Raw genomic sequence first — 17,726 nt, 5'->3', positions numbered from 1 at the left:
TAGTAGAAAGGCAATAGTTACCTGCAGATGGCGGTGAAGAATCTCTGGGGAGCTGGCCAACAGCAAGAGGTCGTCCAAGTATGGGAGTAGTCTGATCCCTTGACGACAAAGATAGCCCGCCATAACTGCCATTATCTTGGTAAAGACCCGAGGGCCCGTTGAGAGGCCAAACGGCAGAGCATGAATTTGGTAATGTTGCTGTAGTATAGCAAACCAGATGATGAGAAGGCGCTATAGGGACATGTAGGTAAGCGTCCTGAATGTCCAGAAGCACCATAAAATCCCCAGGCTCCATAGCTAGGATAATAGAGCGGAGGGTTTCCATACGAAACCTGGGTACCCTGGGCACCCTGATATTTGAGGTAGAGGATAAGCCGATGAGACCCGTTGGGCTTCTGAACTAAGAAAAGGGTAGAATAATAGCCCTTGCCTCATTGTGAGGAGGGGACTGGAAATATTATTCCTGAATTCAGTAAGGACTGAATGGCTCTTTGATGCAGCAGGGCCTTGCTTGGGTCCAATGGTGGTCCTGTGCTAAAGAACTGTTGGGGAGGTCACCTCAGGAAGGATAGGGCATATCCGTGGGAGGCTACTTCTCTTATCCAGGCGTCTGATGTGGTCTGACGCCAAAACTGGGTGAATTGAAGAAGTCGGCCTCCCACCCTGGGAGCCCCCTAGGAGAGGCCTGCCCCATCAGGCTGCAAGCTTGTCCTCAGATTTGGTAGTTGGACGTCTTGTAGCCATGGTCTGTTTGGTCCTATGCTTGGAGGCTTTTGTTGATGTCATGCCTTGGAAAGAACTGACCTTTAGCTTTTCCTTGAGGATGAAAGGACCGAAAGGATGACATCCAAGGCTTTGCATTATATGCAGAGGGCAAGAACGCCGTCTTGAAGCTGCCAAGGTAGTCACAATTTTATCCAATGCTGGGACAAACAGGATATCTCCAGAATAAAGCAGAGATTCCAGAGCCCTTTTAGAGTCCGAATCTGCCTGCCAGGAGCTGAGCCAAACAATACGGCGGGCCAATATCGAAGTGGAGGCTAGGAGAGCCGTAGCCATAGCTGTTTCACTAGTAGGAGGCTGCATCTCTAATGTGAGATATGTAGGACAGATGTTCCCTCAAAGCATCAGGGGGAATGTCTCTCCTAGGGCCTCTGCCCAACTCTCAATGGCTTTTGCCACCCAAGCCGTAGCCCTAGCAGGACGAGTAATAGCTCCTGTAAGAGAGTATATAGATTTATGACAAGTGTCTATCCTTCTATCCGTAGTTTCCTTCAAGAAGGTTGTAGAATGAATGGGAGAGGTAGCATTCTTGACCAGACGTGTTACATGAGAATCTACTGCTGGAGGAACTTCCCATTTAGTGCAATCAGTAGCAGGAAGAGGGTAAAAGGAACTTAAACATTTAGGCAACTGAAACCTTTTACTGGGCATATTCCATGCCTCGCTCATGTGATCAGATAGCTGGTCAGAGTGAGGCAACTACCTTTTGTTGTTTAAAAAGTGGCTCTTTTGCCTTAGGAGCTGGTTCTGCCTCATCTATTTGTAGGATAGATTTAGAGCTCCCACGAGTGCAGATATATTTAATGAGGGTGGCTACTCGTCTCCCGAGGAAGAGTCAGAGTGAGAGAGGTCTGAGTCTTCTGCCTCCCCAGAGGATACATCAGAATCTGGTAAATGGGTGGACTGGGAAGATAACACAGCACGCTTAGTAGGTTTTCTAGGTAACAGCTTCTCTGTTTGCAGCATTTGCTGAAAAACTGTAGAGGTATTCGCCAAACTCTGTATTGAGGTAGAAAGTACGTCTACCCATGGGAGGCCATCACATAGGGGGAGCTACCACGGGGACTGCTAGGTGGTCCGCAATTTTTTCCAGCACCCTTTGAAAAGGTAGCCCAGGGTGGGTCCTGAGGAGAGAACACCGGGGCTGATGGGCCCAGGCGGTATAAAAATTTGTAAAAAGACCATTTTGAATAAGGTTCTCTGGAGCTAAGCCTACTGAGCAGGACTTACAAGACACCAGAGCAGGAGCAGCGACATCAGCCTGCTTGTTATTCTTTCCTCTGCCAGACATAGCCACAAGAATGTAAAATACACAATCTGACACAGTGCAGTGAGCAACCCAGAAGTATGTGTAATATGGCACAATGTAGTGTTCAACCGTGCTAAATAGTATGTGATAGCCCTCACAAATATATTGGAGATGTGAGGTACAATGAACCCCCTATACCTTAGTATGTCAGGGTATAGTAGAATAAAGGGAAATGTGTAAGCTGGACAGTATAGAAAGTAGAGATCAGTGCTAGCACAAGTCACATACAAACACAGAAAAAAAACTATATAGCTGCAGTGGGCACTAAAATCAACTAAACAGACCGCAAGAGCTGGTAAGATATAGCGCTGTATAACCTGGCCCTTCTGAGAGGTATACAGCTAGACTGGACCCAGCATTCCCGGAGACCTGCTTGCAGAAAATGGCTGCCGCGTGTCTCTGAGGGGGCGGAGGGTGAGGAAGGAGCAGCTCAGGGAAAAGCAAGACCACAGTGGAATGGCGCCCTGAGCTGGGGGAGGGGCTGCAGGGAGAGTGCTTTCTCCTCTTGCTGACATTAACCACCGGGTCCCCTGGGCCTTTAAAATATGCCCTGCTGCCCAGTAATATATATGCCCTGGTGGTCTAGTGGACTCGTGGGCGAACCAGTATCCACATCAGCACCTCTGGTCTGCCTCCCAAGACTGCGCAAAGACGTGGGTCCCAGTAAGCGGGGATCCGCATTACCTGTCCCCTGGATATCGGGCTGCAGTCTGGGGTCCGGGGTGCCTGCTGGCTAGTCACCCTCAGAGCCCCGCCGAGAGTACCTAGCCAAGGGCTGGTGTCACAGCACCGCAGAGGGGTGATGGAGCAGCAGTGCAGATGTCCAAGGAACTGTCTCGCGCTGCTGTTCAGTAGTGAAAACACTAGAAATAAAAATAAACCATAAAATAAGCTTGGGCTGTTTAAAGCAGCTCCACTGTTAAAAATGCCGGACACCAACGAAACAGAGTTGCCCTCAGGCTGTGGGCGGGATATAGGGGGAAGGACCGAAGCATCCTGGGATTGAAAAGCTTTGCTGTTGGTGTCCGGTCCTCCAGGTCCCACCAACATCCCATTATCTCCCCTGTGGAGCCCCATGGACCCTGAAGAAGAAATATTGATTTTGAAATAAGTTTTAACAGTATAAAATATATATATATATATATATATATATAATGTAGAGAATAATGCTGCTGCACTCACGGGTCTTGCATAGAAAGAATAACTCCACCTCAGGGACGTTCGTTCGAACGAACGTCCCTGAGTTGGAGTTATTCTTTCTATGCAAGACCCGTGAGTGCCGCAGCATTATTCTCTACATTACATAAGTATTCATTTACTTCTGATGGCACCTGGGCATTTTTTAAAGTTGTGTGGAGTGCTAGCCCCAATCGTTTTATATATACAGTCAGGTCCATATATATTGGGACATTGACAGAATTTTCAGATTTTGGCCTCTATTCACCACCACAATGGTTTTGAAATTAAACAAACAAGATGTGCTTTAACTGCAGTCTTTCAGATATAATTTGTGGGTAATTACATCCAAATCGGGTGAACGGTGCTGTCACTATCAGTGAAGCAAGCTATCATTAGGCTGGAAAATCAAAACAAACCCATCAGAGAGATAGCAAAAACATTAGGTGTGGCCAAATCAACTGTTTGGAACATTCTTAAAAAGAAAGAACGCACTGGAGAGCTCAGCAACACCAAAAGACCCGTAAGACCATGGAAAACAACTGTGGTGGATGACAGAAGAATTATTTCCCTGGTGAAGAAAAACCCCTTCACAACAGTTGGCCAAATCAAGAACACTCTCCAGGAGGTAGTTGTATATGTGTCAAAGTCAACAATCAAGAGAAGGCTTCACAAGAGTGAATATAGAGGGTTCACCACAAGATGCAAACCATTGGTGGGCCACAAAAACAGGAAGACCAGACTAGAGTTTGCCAAACAACATCTAAAAAAGCCATTACAGTTCTGGAACAACATCCTATGAGATGAGACAAAGATCAACTTGTACCAGAGTGATGGGAAGAGAAGAGTACGGAGAAGGAAAGGAACTGCTTATGATCCAAAACATACCACCTCATCAGTGAAGCATGGTGGTGGTAGTGTCATGGCGTGGGCATTTATGGCTGCCAATGGAACTGGTTCCCTTGTATTTATTGATGATGTGACTGCTGACAAAAGCAGCAGAATGAATTCTGAAGTGTTTCGGGCACTATCATTTGCTTATATTCAGTCAAATGCTTCAGAACTCATTGGATGGCGCTTCACAGTGCAGATGGACAATGACCCAAAGCATACTGCAAAAGCAACCAAAGAGTTTGTTAAGGCTAAAAAGTGGAATGTTATGAAATGGCCAAGTCAATCCCCTGACCTGAATCCTTTGAGCATGCATTTCACTTGATGAAGGCAAAACTGAAGGGAAAATGCCCCAAGAACAAGCAGGAACTGAAGACATTTGCAGTAGAGGCCTGGCAGAGCATCACCAGGGATGAAACCCAGCGTCTGGTGATGTCTATGCGTTCCAGACTTCAGGCTGTAATTGCCTGCAAAGGATTTGCAACAAAGTATTAAAAAGTGAAAGTTAGATTTAGGATTGTTTAGTTTGTCCCATTACTTTTGGCCCCTTAAAAAGTGGGAGGCACATATAGAAAACGTTGTAATTCCTACACCGTTCACCTGATTTGGATGTAATTACCCTCAAATTAAATCTGAAAGTCTGCAGTTAAATCACATCTTGTTTGTTTCATTTCAAAGCCATTGTGGTGGTGAATAGAGGCCAAAATCTGAAAATTCTGTCAATGTCCCAATATTTATGGACCTGTATATATATATATATATATATATATATATATATATATATACACACACACACATAGTGAATGCACACACGTTTGTGTATCTCATCAATGATATCGCACTGTGCATGCCCAGGAGAGTAGCTATCCAGTCATATGCAATTTAGATGCAGAAACCATTATGATGAAAGAGGCGGATCTGGGGTGGGAAGAGGCCTTTCCATGTAGGCAGTTCATTGAGGACGGGTTCAGAAACAGCATATACTACCCAAGCAGAGGCAGCCACAATTCTGCAATAGCCCCAGTATGTATATTCACGTCACAAATGTATATACATTATAGACATGATCATGCAAAAACAAAGTAGCAAAATACACAGTTACTAACAGTTAGCAAGTATGTAATTTTACTTGGATGACAAGTATGGGAAATCCATTGACTGTAGCACAGTATGTGAAGCTATGTTTGGCTTCTTGTCAACTTTTGAGTGATGTACTTTGTCTAACCACTCCACAAGTTACCAAGTAATCAAGCTCTATAGCATATGCCAGAATATCTCTCTCAGTGCTATCAGTCACTGGTGCCTAGTAATTACTTTTAATGAGTGCGTGTTTTACAGAACATTGAAATAATAAAAAAAAGGAAAGACCTGGGGTTAAAATTCCTGGTCGAACACCAGTTAAAGTAAGTCCTCCAAACCCGGTGGTAAATCCTAGCAGAAGAGGGTTTCCAGGAACTGAGCACAGTGTTAATGACCAACCTGGAGAACCCCTTAGATCTCAAGAGAAACCCCGTCAAATCGAAAAGGACCAGATGCGGTTGGAACCACGGGCCCTGAGACAGAAGATCCGGCCGCAGTGGAAGACACAGTGGAGCGTTGACGGAGAGGCCCTGAAGATCCGCCTACCAAGTCCTTTGTGGCCAAATAGGGAGCCACTGTGCCTTCCAACTTCAACTGGAGATTGGAGGGATGTTGAGGAAGGCCCATCGACCCGCCAAGTTGTCCACCAGAAAGGCACCTGGATATCTGGTGTGTGAGCAGTACCTCGGTAGCTGGTGATTTTGTCGAGACGCCATTATGTCGATGCCTGGCAAGTCCCAGTGAGGAACCAGGAGTTGAAAGACGTCTGGATGTAGAGCCCACTCGCCCATTTGTCCTGGTGGCTTAGGAAGTCCGCTTCCCAATATTTTACTCCGGGGATGAAGACTGTAGACAGGGACAAAAGACGCCACTCCACCCAAAAGAGGATGCAACTGACCTCCTTCATGGCGCCACGACTGCAAGTGCCGCCCTGATTGTAGGCAACAGCCATCATGTTGTCGGACTGTATCTGAGCCTGTTCCCTGCTGCACCTCCACTCTGTGCTGTGGAGCTCTGACCGAAGATGCTGAACCAGTTGTCGGCAGTGTGGTTGGTGGAGCGGCAGTGAGGGTGTCCTATAGAATGCCTAGTACTGCCCAGTCAGTGAAAATTAAAAAAAAATAAATGAAAATAAGAAGCTGCTTGAACCGCTGCTAAAACTGTGCTGCTCTTGCCGGCACCAAAGAAAAAATTGGTTGCCTGTGGTTGGGGGAGGGGCATAGGGGAGAGGAAGCCTGGGCTGATGGGTAAGTAGCGTTAACTATTTGGTGCCCAGACTCCTACTCACCAGCCTATACCCAGCAAAGTGCTTGTGTCCCCTATGAAGGAAGAAGAGAAAAGCTATATTTGGGGACTTAACCATTAAATCCATCTTTCTGAATCCACTTTGGGGGGACACTCCTTACCTTGGTGGCGTAGAAGGTGCTGTTGCATGAGTAGGCACTCATGTAAAACTAATACTTGTCAAAAGAATATCTCCTCCCCTCTAATGCCCTCCACCAATCAGAGAACATTTTACAGACTAGCAAACCCCATAGAATAGAACAAAACAAAGCAGCCAAACAAGAAAAAAAGTTAACTACAAACAGAGTAAAATAAGGGAGGAGAATGCAGTGCCCCCAAATGGATTCAGAGAAAGAAATTTAACAGTCAAGTCCAGAAATCCTCTTTTCTCTTTCATCCACTTTGGGGGACACGACTAACCTTGGGGACATTCCACTGCTGCCCCCTGGGGAGTTCAAGCACAGTCACAGCTGTGCACAGAACATTCAACAAAAAGCTGGCATGGCTGAATACAAATACATTGAATCTGGAACTGTAGCTTTCTCCAAGATGTATGACTCTCTGATGACAGCCGTAATTCATCTCGCCACCATTTGTTTAGCTGCCAGCTATCCTCTCTAATGCGCAGCATAAAGAACAAGGAGGCAATCTGTCCTATGCAAGGATGATGGTCTGTCTATATAGAATCTCACAGCCCTAACAACATTTAAAAGGTAAAGAGATATTTCACTTCCTGCGTCTAGTTCCTCACGTAAAGCAGAGAGAGCAATATCCTGGGTCAGATGGAATTCTGACACCACCTTAGGCTGGAACGAAGGCTTCGTACGCAGGACAGCTCTGTTCTTATGAAAGACCATACCTGCAAGATAGGGCAGCCAATTCAGACAACCCTTGCAAAGGCAATAGCTAGCAAAAAAGACACCTTTCAAGTTAGGAACTTAAAGGCGGTGAATTTTAAGGAACTCAAATAGTGGTTTGTACGATGCTGAAAGCACAGAGTTTAGATCCCATGGACAACCAGTGGAACATGGTGAAGTTGAATGTGGAGAACCCCTTGAAGAAAAGTCTGAACCTCTGGAAAATGATACATAGGGTAAAAACTTGGATTTTAGAGAGGCCAATCTGAAGCCATTATCAAGGCCAGACTATAAAAAGAACAAAAGGTGTGCTAAATTAAAGGATGAAGTATGTATTCCTTTTCTCTCAAACCAACTTGGGTTTTCCACACCCTATTGTAACTTTTCAAGGAAATTTGTTTACTGGCCCTGGTCACAGATAGCCCTTTAGCCTTAAGAATCATGGGCTCAACAGCCATGCTATTAAAGCTAGTTAACTCTTGAGGCCTTTTATAATAGCCCATGAGATGCAGGCAAGGGCGCTATTCCGGCAGTTATATGTTATTATTATATTCCACCCCTGAGATGAAGACTACCAATATTTCCAGGACATACATATCTGCCCAGTGGAAAATATTGGCTGTTTTCTTCATTTCCAAAAGGTTGCTGGTGTCCTCTTGGTGGTTTATGTAAGCCATGGCATTGTATAGCTTAACACAAAGGGGTCTGCCCCATACTAGATATTAAGCAGAGAACAGCATTTAGCAACGCTCTGAGCTTGAGAATGTTTATAGGAAGCTTTGCCTAGTCTGGGAACTAAAGACCCTGCACAAAGGTCCAGTAATACATTCTTGCAGTCTGGCATACATAGTTATGATGGTCCAAACCCACATGGAAAGGGGCTGACCCTTGCTGTGATTGTGAACTTTCAGCAATCAAAAAAGAGACCTGCTCCGGGGACAGTGGCAGGTGGGGAGTTGGACTGGGCGATACACCTGTCAAACCATAACGCAAGTGCCCTAAAGGTGAGCTCAGGGAGAACAGAAACCTCTCATGGAGCAGAAGGGCAAAAGCTCGCAGGATCCTGATTTTCAGTATGAACACAGACCGTGAAAGTGGGGCCTCACGATTCTCCTGACTTTTTGGGTTTTAAAGCAGGAGGTGTCAGAAAAGTTACCAGAGGGATAACTGGCTTGTGGCAGCCAAGCGTTCATAGTGACATTGCTTTTTGATCCTTCGATATCGGCTCTTCCTATTATTGTGAAGCAGAGTTCACCAAGCGTTGGATTGTTCACCCACTAATAGGGAACTTGAGATGGGTGAGATGGGTCTGTGAGATGTTCCTGCAGAAACACAGACTGATTTAAAAAATCCCTTCAAATTTCCTAATTTTACTTAATAAATGAAAGTGAAGGTTTTTGCATTTATCGTTAACACCTTATTTTGCTCTATTTATATTTGAGTGTTGTTCTTGTTGGATTGCTTATTGTGTTCTCTTGTTAGTCTGTAAGCTTTTCTCTGATTGGAGGAAGAGTGTAGAGTAGAGGAAATAGACTGCAAACATAAGTGCCTGCCCCTACAACAGCACCCCCTACATCTCCAGGTAGCAGTGTCCCCAAATTTGATGAAAGTGAAACAATAGTGTAAGATAATCATCTGAAAATATTAAATATATCTTAATACTGTCAGCTGTATTCTCCTTAAATCATAGGTTTAATATAAAAATATTAAAAGAATCACATGCAAAATAGTATATTGAGTAGCTCAAGCTAAACTGAAGTTTCCTAATATTTACTTGAACATCACCTACAGTGAGGTACAAATACAATGGGTATAAACATGTAACCATGTTGGGTTTAATTTTACGATTTATTCCTACTAGTCAACACAAATGACACTATAATGTGCTAAAACATTTTTTAATCCAGTCAACTGTTAGAATTAATTAGAAAAAAATAAAATTAAAACTCGTTGCAAACTACAAGTGCAAGTGCTTGGGCATGGAAGATTTATATTCCAACATGTCAATGACCCAAAGCATACAAGTAAAAGCCACAGTGAAAGGGTATGCAATCGGGAAACTGGCTGACGTGATCCCGACAGCCGGCTTCCCGACTGCTTTATCCTGGCGTGGGTTAAATGACAGGCGTCTATATCTAGACGCCTGTCATTTTCCCAACGCCGGGAGACAGACGCCCGGCATCCCGATCGAAGGGATGCCGGGCGCCGCTAGCGGACAGCCGCGGGGGGGAGGGTTAGGTTTAGCGCACCCGGGAGGGACTTAGGGTTAGGCACCCCCCCAGGAGGATTATGGTTAGGCTAGGGGGAGGGAGGGTTAGGGTTAGGCACCCCCGGGGGGGGGACTTAGGGTTAGGCACCCCCCGGGGGACTTAGGTTTAGGCAGCGGGGAAGGGGGGGTTAGGGTTAGGCACTTACAGGGGGGATTAGGGTTAGGGTTAGGCACCCCTAAGGAGGGTTAGGTTTAGGGGGGTTAGGTTAGTATATACTTACCCAAGGACGATCGGGATTTCCAGCGCTGTCGGGCTGCCGCTGCCGGGAATCGAACCGCCGGCCATGCGGCCAGCTGTATTTCATACCGATTCCCAGTGAAAGTAGCTTAACAACAAAATGGTTAATGTCCTGAAGTAGCCTAGTCAAAGGCCAGATCTCAATCCAACTGAGCATCTGTGGAAACATTTAAATTTTGATGTCTACCAATGAATAACATCCAACCCGTTGGAACTTGAGCATTTTTGTCAAGAAGAATGTTATCAAAATTTCAGTGCAAATCTGATAATTACTCAAATAGACTCTGAGCTATATTTGCTGCCAGATATGGTTCTACTTTACTAATGCAATAATTTAATTGTGACAAATGGTTGGATTATTTATTTTTGCACAATTATTATTATTATTATCCTTTATTTATATAGCGCCACAATTGAGCAGAACAAGATGTGACTTACAATACAAGAAAATGCGGACAAGTACATGGTATATAAGCATTGCTGCAACAGCGGTCATAACCCTCAAATAAGTAGTACGGTGGCAGAAGTCAAGGGTTAGGTGCCGTAAGGAATAGTAAGGGAAGAGGATCCTGCTCGGGAGAGCTTACATTCTAAAGGGAAGGGGTAGACAGACAGGGGTGACACAGAAGAGGTAGATAGTTAGCATGGGACAGAGGGCCTGATTCAGAGTTGGGAATAGAGAGAGATATCTATCTCAACATATCATCTTGGTGAAACCATGCTGCACTGCAGGTGGGGCAGATGTAAAATGTGCAGAGATTTAGATATGGGAGGAGTGTTTCCAAACTGACATCTAAATTGTAGAGTAATAAAAAAGCTGTGCACTATTTGTGGGCTACATGCAAAAGCAGCCAGTATTTACCCCACATGCAAAAAAATGTATGTATTTACACCCATTGCATTGCAATATGGTTTGTTCAGGTTCACAGTTGAGAGAGATATCTCACTCTATTCCCAACTCTGAATCAGGCCCAGAGTGTTAAGCTGGGCATGCACTATACAAGTTTCTGTCAGATATCTGTCCAATCTGGCTGCTTGGAATGAAAACCTGGTAATGTATGGGAGGAAATGACAATCGTCCATTTGCTAACAAACAATGGAAAATAGCCAATAATGGTTGTTCAGACAAATTGGGTAAAACACACAATGTAAGCAATTTGAAAAAAAAATTTTGTCTTTTTTTCAGTGTGTAAAACCATATGATCGACTGTCATTTGCTCCCATACATTACCAGGTTTTCATTCCAACCAGCCAGATTGTACAGATATGACAGAAGATTGTATAGTGGATGCCCAGCTTTAGGATGACAGATGGAAGGCTTTGATGAAGAAGTGGGTCTTGAGAGACAATATTGAGTACTTTGGATTGGCTGTCTTTTTGTGCCTATAAAAGCTGCAATTATCTTTAATTAGGTCTAAAGTGGCCCCCATTATTGTGAAAATCTTAGCATTAGTGTTAGTTACCACAAGACCATCCCAGGAATACAATCTTCATACATTCACAGTTTCCGCAATTCAGTGTTAGCATTATGGTTGAGCAATTACATTTCAGACTCGTCAAATATCAAGTCATCTTTGCTAATATAAAATAATTAAGACAGAGGACTATTTCACCAATCTGCAACTTTAAACAATACTCGTTTTTATAAATGTATCTAAATATTTGTCGATAAATACAAATTTCTGCAATATCTGTGAAGCCTCCGGCTTACCAGTTGTTGTTGCATGCTGTCATGGCGTTGCTTTAGGATTTGCTCTGTTCTTTGCAGAACACCGCATTCTGCAGTAAGCTCTGCTAATTCTTGCCGTTTCTTCTTAAACACCGAGCTCTTCCCTCGCAGTTTGCTAACATAACGTTTAAGCTACAAAAGAACATAATTTTTAAAGTTAAAAAGGAATGGATCAGATGCCATTGTGACAATGAGCAGTGATGGGGTGGATTATGGTCCATCATTATAGTGCGTAATAAAATGGAGGATGAATACCACAGTGGTGGAAGCAGAGAAGAAGTAGTCTAAGGCTCAAGTGGGTGGATTAGACACCACAAGGGTCATGGACAAGGAAAGTCTGGGTCAGGTCTGAGTATGGGTGGGCAGAATAAAGGTTGGATAGGCGAACAGGGATGGTCGGCATTAAACAGGTGGTGGTTAGGAGTGTTAGGTAAGGAGTGCGATAGGAACAATGGATTGTTGGAAAGGATAGTAAGATACAGTGATCAGAGAAGGAAAGAGATAGGGGCATAGGGCAAGAAAGGAGCAAATGAGAATACCGGAAAAGGTTTAGGGGAAATGGAGGATAGACAGGTAAGAGGAACAATATTGGGCTGATATGACAATCCCTACAAGCATATATTGTGTGGGAGAAGTTACAAAGCACAAACACACCTTTGTCCAATTTTACTAGATGGATGAAAACAGCATTTTGCCTCATCCTCGAACTCAGATGACATCTGCTGCCAGTCAAAGTGCTGGCATCAATATAACAGATATTATTAACAGAGGATCCTTTAATCTCAAAGCCCTGCTGTCAATTACATGCAGAACAGAATGTACACTTAGCAGTCATTGCGTTTTTGTTTCATTTTATAGATGATATGATAGCAGCAGTGTATATTAATAGTTGCAAAGACAGTTCTATTAAAAATAGTAATCTAGGGATATCATAAATAAACATCATGCCTCAGGAAATAATTACACATTCTATTAATGTCCTATGAACGTGCAATGGGCAGTTTGCCTAAAATAAAACTAGATTCTTCTCTGCTATGAGGAACTATATCTAAATCTTGTTTATAATGGTTCGGTTCCAGAAGTTTTTAGGATCTAAACATAAACTTAGGCCTACACAGGGGCGTTTCAAGATAGGAGGAGGACCGTGTGCAGTCTCTGTCTGGGGCTCCCTCTTCTGTCTCCACCGGCCGGCAGCGCACTGAGTGCAGTGCCGCACCACGCCGGTAAACTCTGGGCACTAGAGTGTGCCCAGAGTCTACAGTGCACATGCAGGTCACCAGGTAAATGGCCCCGTGGTAATTTTCCTGGGGGGTTTTCCCTACTGTGCATGCACAAAACGCCGTAAAAATAGCCGTGGCAGCCATTTTCCAGGCAATTTTGACAACGCTGATACCGGCGTCGATGTGGGACTCCGGTGGCGGAGTGGTAAGTATTAAAAATATGGGTGTAGGGTATGCAGTGTGGGCCCCCCCTGGACCCAGGGGCTGGTGTGCCCCGCACACCCTGCACCCATTATAGAAACAGCCCTGGGCAAACACCTCTGATCAAAGTAATAACCAGTTTTGTAAAATGCAAAGTTAAGCATACCGCTATACAAAATGATAGAGAGCAGTATGCCCGATTCATAAACTCACGCACAATGCTTTGCTACTGCAGCATTAGGTTTTAGGGTAAATTGCTTAGAGGTTAGGAACTACAATCATCCTCGTTTAAAAGTTTCTGAATTATTTTTTTTTTAAATAGTGTTACTAGTCATATTTATTATTACTTAATAAACTTCATAAAATATTTATGTAATGCTCTCTGTTGCCTTTTACAACAGGTTGCCATATGTGTAATGAGCTTTTTTACATTATATCATGCTGACCTACTGTACCAAAGTATGACTGACTTGCTTGCAAACTTGTTATGTAGGATAGCACTTGGTTGACTGGTGGATTCATACATAAATATGAGTGTTGTCAAAGCAGATTAACTGACTGAAATGTAAGCTTTTACACATGTATCAGATGCCATCACTAAAGTACTGGTGTGTAGCTTTATCTATTGGTAGAGGTGAGAAAATATTTATTTATTCTTTATTTCAATTTTACTTTTTAACAAAGTTGCAGGAGAATGTAGGGTAACACTGAATATTCATTACATCCATGTTTCCTATATGTGAAAAGTTTAACTTAACGTAATTTAATGGTTCATTTCTGTGTACTACCCTTGAGCCACATACAGTTAAACAGACATATGAACTTCAATGCTAATCAACATACATAGTTTGCTTGTCTGATCTCTTTACATGATATGCTTTAATAATAATCACATTCCAAAGTCATCATGAATCACCATAGGAAGAAACCATGCACTTACTGATGTATTATTTTACCTACAAGTAGGGAGGTGTAACCATCCCATTTCTGCCGTCCACCACAATTACCAGGAGACAAAGCCTCTATTCTTGGATGCTTCGTTTCAACTGACCATGGTGGATAAATTATTCCTGGAAACAATTTAAAGTATCTCTAGTCCACTAATAGCCACATGATGGAATAAGAGCTGTAATGCATAGTATCTATGTATGTATCTATCTATCTATCTATCTATCTCCAGTCTTTCATGTCACATGTGCCCCATCCTTTTCTTTTCCTGTCATCATCCAATATATATTCCCAACATGAAGATGCATACTCTCAACAGCTATCTAAATGGCAGATGATGAACTGGAACTTCCAAATTAATACAAATACATTTGCTATAGTTGTTAATTATGTTCATATTATGTAGCCAACACTGAATAAAATGCACATTGTAGTTCACGTAAAATACCATTTATACTAATGCCATATGATTATAAGCAAAGAAATGATGCAGTTTAATTTTATTTATTAGAAAGAGTTTAAATACATTTATGAAAATAAAGAGGTAAGTAAAAGCTTGTACATTCGCAGGGTATGTGGCTGCGTGCTGTACTTTCACTCACTGCCAGATAAATGCAGCAGGCCCTAAGGGTCACGGTTCCATATAACCATGAACGATTTGGTGTCTAGATTGACCAAGCCCCCAAGGCCTGAAATCCTGCTGATGCATCTGGGATGATTGTGCTCTTGCATTATGTTTTATATATAATGTTTGGAAGACTCAAGGATAGGAGGGGTGAAAATCAAAATTTAAGGAACTTAGGGCAGTTACATAAAATCTGATTAGTTTAATGCTATAGATCTGCAATCTATTCTTACTAGAACAATAATAACAATGCACTGTCACCATTCTAGCAATACTGCACATGCTTTAACTAAAGTTGACAGAACTACAGCTAGGTACACACTATACAATTATTGGGCCCATTTGCCAATTATCGGTGATCGGACAAATTTATTGTGTATATGAACGATCGTTTCACAGATAAAACAGTTAGAAAACATCCACAAACGCATTCCTGCAATTATCCAATCTGTCAGTCAAGACCAAAAATCTCGGCCTCAATTCCCCGATATTGAGCAGTGTGTATATTCTCAATAATCTGCCTAGATTCCCCGATATTGAGCAGTGTGTATATTCTCAATAATCTGCCTAGATTCCCCGATATTGAGCAGTGTGTATATTCTCAATAATCCCCGATATTGAGCAGTGTGTATATTCTCAATAATCTGCCTAGATTCCCCGATATTGAGCAGTGTGTATATTCTCAATAATCTGCCTAGATTTCCCGATATTGAGCAGTGTGTATATTCTCAATAATCTGCCTAGATTTCCTGTTTGCCTAGATTTCCTGTTTTCCTGTCACCATGTCATCCTCCTTGTGGGTGGAAAATCAGTGTGGTGTGGCGGAAAAATTGGTAACTTCTAATGAAAAAAGGCATAATGTGTAGCACAGACACAATTTACCAAAAAAATCTCCCCATTCCTCGTCCCAATCAAAATAATCGGACATTGCGTACCTAGATTACCTCCTTACATTGTTCCAAATAAATCACTTTCCTGTGTCTCGTGTAGCAATAAAGCTGAAACATTTCTATTTTATTTCATTGCATTCATTTCACAGTGAAAACTGAACCAAAAATACACTTTAGATAAGAATGAAAAAGTAAATTTGCTTTTACCTCATCTCCTCTTAACATTTCGGAGCCATCTGAATTCCTGGCCTGGCTGGATTTTTGTGCTATTTCCCTCTCTTGGTTGACAATCTCTTCTTTAGCTTCCTGTAATTCTTCAGCTTTTGTTTCTTTCTTTCGGGAGATAATAGCTGCCTGTGTGAACAATCAAAAATTGTGCATGTATTTTATGTTTTAATTATGTATCATTTGGAGACACTGAAGTAATATTCTTTCTATTCCAATCAGATAGTCTATTCAAATCCTGAATATGATTCGCATGAGGGTTAGAGGCATGAAGAGGAGACTGGGGAGATATTTGAGGTGTATAGCAATATACACACCTGCTGCCGAAAAAGAGACAATTTGTCATCCATAGGATCATTTCTCATTCTCTTTTCAATCAGATGATTAATTTCTGCATTAACTTCTTGGATCTAAAAAAAAAAAGAGAGAGACTATTATTTTATATTTTCAAACGGCTTGTAGGCCTAAATACACCACTGCATCTGTTTACACTAATGTCAGCCCTATGAAATGTATTATATAAGGACATATGGATACCTTAGAAGTCATTCTGCATATTCTTTTTTTTTTCTTTCAATATTACAAAGATTATTCTGCAGAAGGAGAGATATTTTACTGAAACTGCTGGAAATATGTTACTTTTTCTACTTGCACCTAACAATACCAACTATGTAACCAAAGCTAATCATGTTGTGAAGGAAGTGAGGCAGTCATATCAGTGCTCACGGTGTCATATACATGAACTCATCACTCACAGATCAGAACAGAACGCACCTTGGGCCTGATTCAGAGTTGTACACAATATACCGATGTTTTCACAAATGGTGCGACTGCATCTGTGTTGAGGAACATTACCGTAGTTACACGCTTTGAGTCTTTATTCGCAGTGTGAGTGACAGGGAGGCAACGGCAAGTGTCGGTTAAAATCGCAGGCTTGTTTCGACCATTTCGGGGACGCGCCAGATCCTCCATATGCAGGAAACAGGGCTCAGGTGGCTCAGTTACGACGGTCATTCTGAGTGACCATAGACACACTCAAAGAGTCGATGATCGAATTATCTCCATCTGGTGCTGTGTATGTGTACACAGTTGCGATGGTTTCCGGTGGACGTCTCAGTACAAGTCCCCGCGACTGTCCCATTACATTTTTCGCAGATGCAGCAGCAATAGCGTCTAACTCTGAATCATGCCCATAAGACACTAAATGCTGGATAACAGAGATTATTGGGCGATACACAGAATGATCAAGATTGACAAGTGATAATCTTTGGGGGAGAGGGTTATAGAAATAAAAAAGGGGGAAGCAGAGAAGAGAATAGAAGAGAGACAAGAGAAGAGAGAACAGAAAGGAGAGAGAAGACAAGAGAGGAGAGAAAGAGATAAGTCAATGGTAGAGAGAGAGAAGACAAAAGCGAGAAAGAGAGCAGCAGTAGAATGAGTAGAGAGAAAAGACAGGAGAGGAGAGCGAGAGAGAAAATTCAAGAGTAGAAAGAGAAGACAGAACAGGAGAGAGAAGATGAGAGAAGTGTGAGAGAAGCCAAGAGTAGAGAGAGAAGATAGAAGAGCAGAGGGAAAGAGAAAATCCAAGATTAGAGAGAAAGAAAACAGGACAGTAGAAAGAAGACATAAGAAGAGGAAGAGCAGAGAAAAGTAGAGAGAAAAAGAGAAGCCTAGAGAAGAAAGAGAAGGCAGGAGATAACAGAAACAGAGAGCCCTAATGCTGGATAACATCAAGATTATTAGCAGTTACACAGAATGAGATGTAACACAGAGACAAGAGGAGAGAAGACAAAAGGAGTAGAGAAGACCAGAAAAGAAGAGAAAGACAGACAGATAGAATTCAATTTTGTGGTAACTGCCATGACGTATCGCTGTGATGCCTGGCTGTGCAAATATCAAGCTAATCACATTATTGCCGACATTGCAAATTTCCCTCGCACCCCATAAAGCAGGGAGGGGGAACATCCTGCCCGGGGGCCGTATAAGGCCCTCGGAACCATT

At 42.7% G+C, this 17,726-nt stretch overlaps 1 protein-coding gene across 3 annotated transcripts in view; it reads right to left on the bottom strand.

The window, feature by feature from the left end:
• The window catches only part of IFT81 (intraflagellar transport 81), a 220,446-nt gene that overhangs the window by 103,726 nt on the left and 98,994 nt on the right, over positions 1-17,726 (bottom strand). For all 3 annotated transcript variants that reach the window (XM_088449192.1, XM_088449193.1, XM_088449191.1), the window contains exons 10-12: positions 16,043-16,135; positions 15,708-15,854; positions 11,599-11,748 (exon numbers count right to left, since the gene is read on the bottom strand). In XM_088449192.1, the coding sequence (XP_088305318.1) occupies positions 11,599-11,748; positions 15,708-15,854; positions 16,043-16,135 (390 nt within the window). The remainder of the gene's footprint in view (positions 1-11,598; positions 11,749-15,707; positions 15,855-16,042; positions 16,136-17,726) is intronic.

The sequence above is a fragment of the Taudactylus pleione genome, unplaced genomic scaffold, assembly GCF_031769625.1.
Source record: "Taudactylus pleione unplaced genomic scaffold, aTauple2 ptg000479l, whole genome shotgun sequence".
Classification (NCBI taxonomy): Eukaryota; Metazoa; Chordata; class Amphibia; order Anura; family Myobatrachidae; genus Taudactylus; species Taudactylus pleione.
Note: the sequence above shows the minus strand (reverse complement) of the source record. Positions and strands in the feature narration are given on the sequence as shown.